Below are 2,529 nucleotides of genomic sequence, written 5' to 3'. Positions count from 1 at the left end.
AGTTCGACATCGAGTACCATCCCAGAACAGCCATCAAGGCGCAAGCTCTAGCAGATTTCATTGTCGAGTTCACCCTTCCAGAAGATGAAGACCGTGGTGATGAGGCAGAATAGTGGACAATCCAGACTGGTGGCTTATCAACCCAAAAGAGGGGAGGAGTAGGGGTCTTCATAAACACCCCTGATGGAGAAAAACTCAGATATGGAGTTCAACTGAAATTCCCGGCAACCAACAACGAGGCCGAGTACGAAGGGATACTGACGGGATTGAGACTCGGGAAAGCACTTAGGGCGAAGTACCTGCTCATCCAGAGCGACTCGAAACTGGCAATAGGGCAGATCAGGGAAGAGTATGAGGTAAAAGAGGAGAGAGTGCAGAAGTACCTCAAGCTGACGAAACATTTAGCCTGGGAGTTCGATAAGTTGGAGTTCGTTCGGATCCCAAGAGACCAGAATATGGCCGCAGATGAGATCATGAAGATGGCCTCATTAGAATAAAAACCTACGAACGGGGAATTACTCATGGAGATTCAGAAACGCCCCAGCATCGAAGAAGTCCTAATATTTTCCATCCAGAGCGTAAATAGCTGGATGGCACCGATCGTGTCGTTTCTCCAAGATGGGCACCTCCCTCATGACGCCCTAGAGGCCAAGAGGATCAAAACGAGAGCAGCTAGACTTACGATTTTGAATGACACCTTATACAAAAGGGGCTTTTCCATGCCCTACTTGAAGTGTGTCATCGAAGAAGAAGCCAAGTACATCCTTTGAGAAGTCCACGAAGGAATTTGTGGAGACCATGCTGGGCCTAGATCTCTGGTAAGCAAAGTCATTTGAATAGGATATTTTTGGCCAACCATGCAGGTAGACAAAGCAGAGCTCGTCAAGAGGTGTGATAAGTGCCAAAGGTTCGGGAATGTCTAGAGGCTACCGGCAGAGAAACTGACGACGATAACCTCCCCGTGGCCATTCACACAATGGGGAATTGATATCATCGGCCCATTTCCCCTAGGAAAAGGACAGGTAAGGTTCCTGCTCGTTGTTATTGATTACTTCACAAAATGGGTCGAAGCAGAAGCAATAGGAACTATCACAGAGGCTTAGATCCGTAGCTTCGTATGGAAGAATATAATTTGTAGGTTTGGGATTCCAAGGACGATTATATCAGATAATGGGCGGCAGTTCGACAGCCAGGGATTCAAAGACTTTTGCTCGGGACTAGGCGTCAGGAACCAATTCTCGTCTCCGGGACACCCATAGGCGAACGGACAGGCAGAGGTGACTAACTGAACACTACTCAGAATTATCAAAGCCAGACTAGACGAAGCGAAGGGTGCCTGGTTGGAAGAATTGCCCAGTGTCTTGTGGGCCTACAGAACAACGGCAAGAACCCCAACGGGAGAGACGCCTTTCAGACTCACTTATGGCACTGAGGCGGTAATCCCAGTCGAGGTGGGAGTGGCCAGCGTTAGGCGAGAAGTATTCCACGAGAAAGACAACGATAACCAACTGCGAATCAATTTGGACTGCCTGGACGAAATAAGAGACAAGGCCTCCAGCAAGACGGCGAAATACCAGCGGAAGATGGCCGAATACTACAACAAGAGGGTCAAGCTCAGACGACTTGAAATAGGCGACCTCGTCCTGCGCAAGGTCACCACGGTGACTAAAAATTCCGCCCAAGGAAAGCTCGGTCCTACATGGGAAGGACCTTACAGAATCGTCCACTACTCCCGACAAGGCAGCTATCACTTGGAAACTCTAGATGGGCAGAGGCTCCCGCGACCCTGGAACATTGAGAACTTGAAGGAATACCATCAACAGATGTAACACCAAAATGTACTCATTCCTAAAAATTAATAAAGATTCAACTAATGTCTTCATACAAGTCTCGTCAATAGTAAACCTCAGAAACGCTATATGGCTAAGCAATAAGATTCCGCCTAGATGGATGTACATTACTAATGAAGCCAAGAGATTGTCTCGGAAACCTCTAAGAAAAAGCCTAAGTAATAAGATTCCGCGTAGACGGATGTGCATTACTGACGAAGGCGAAAAACAAAAAAGCCTAAGTAATAAGATTCCGCGTAGACGGATGTGCATTACTAACGAAGGCGAAAAACAAAAAAAGCCTAAGTAATGAGATTTTGCCTAGACGGATGTGTATTACTGACGAAGGCAAAAAAAAAAAAAACCTAAGTAATGAGATTCCGCCTAGACGGATGTGTATTATTGACGAAGGCGAAAAGATTAAAAAAAAAAAAAGCTAAAGTAATAAGATTCTGCCTAGACGAAAGTGCATTACTAGCTGAGCCAAAAGATGAGATCCAACCTTGACGAATACAAGTTGCTGACGGGTCAAAGAGGTTGACGGGTCTTGAAGCACACACAAGTACAACATATGTAAGTAAATACGATGTTATAAAAGCCCAAAAACCATGGGCCATTAACTTTGTTTTTACATCTAAAAACCCATAAACATTGGGCTAAAAATATTCTTCTCAAAAAGCAAATTAAAAATGTTCTGGAA

The 2,529-nt window shown here is 45.5% G+C and overlaps 1 protein-coding gene across 1 annotated transcript; it reads left to right on the top strand.

Moving 5' to 3' along the window:
• Positions 1-521: 521 nt before the first annotated feature.
• On the top strand, positions 522-1,829 carry LOC142616093 (uncharacterized). Its single transcript, XM_075788980.1, has 2 exons — positions 522-757; positions 1,316-1,829. Exons 1-2 carry the CDS (start codon positions 522-524, stop codon positions 1,827-1,829), a joined length of 750 nt encoding a protein of 249 aa, XP_075645095.1.
• Positions 1,830-2,529: the final 700 nt, after the last annotated feature.

Source organism: Castanea sativa, chromosome 11 (genome assembly GCF_040712315.1).
Source record: "Castanea sativa cultivar Marrone di Chiusa Pesio chromosome 11, ASM4071231v1".
In the NCBI taxonomy this organism is placed as follows: Eukaryota; Viridiplantae; Streptophyta; class Magnoliopsida; order Fagales; family Fagaceae; genus Castanea; species Castanea sativa.
The sequence above is the reverse complement of the archived record's forward strand: the minus strand, read 5'-3'. Positions and strand labels throughout refer to the sequence as shown.

Excerpts from the sequence above, each read along its gene's own strand:
- LOC142616093 (XM_075788980.1), top strand. The coding sequence starts at position 522 with ATGGAGATTCAGAAACGCCCCAGCATCGAAGAAGTCCTAATATTTTCC. Across the intron at positions 758-1,315 it reads GTCATCGAAGAAGAAGCCAA|ACTAGACGAAGCGAAGGGTG; the intron begins GTACATCCTTTG and ends TATCAAAGCCAG.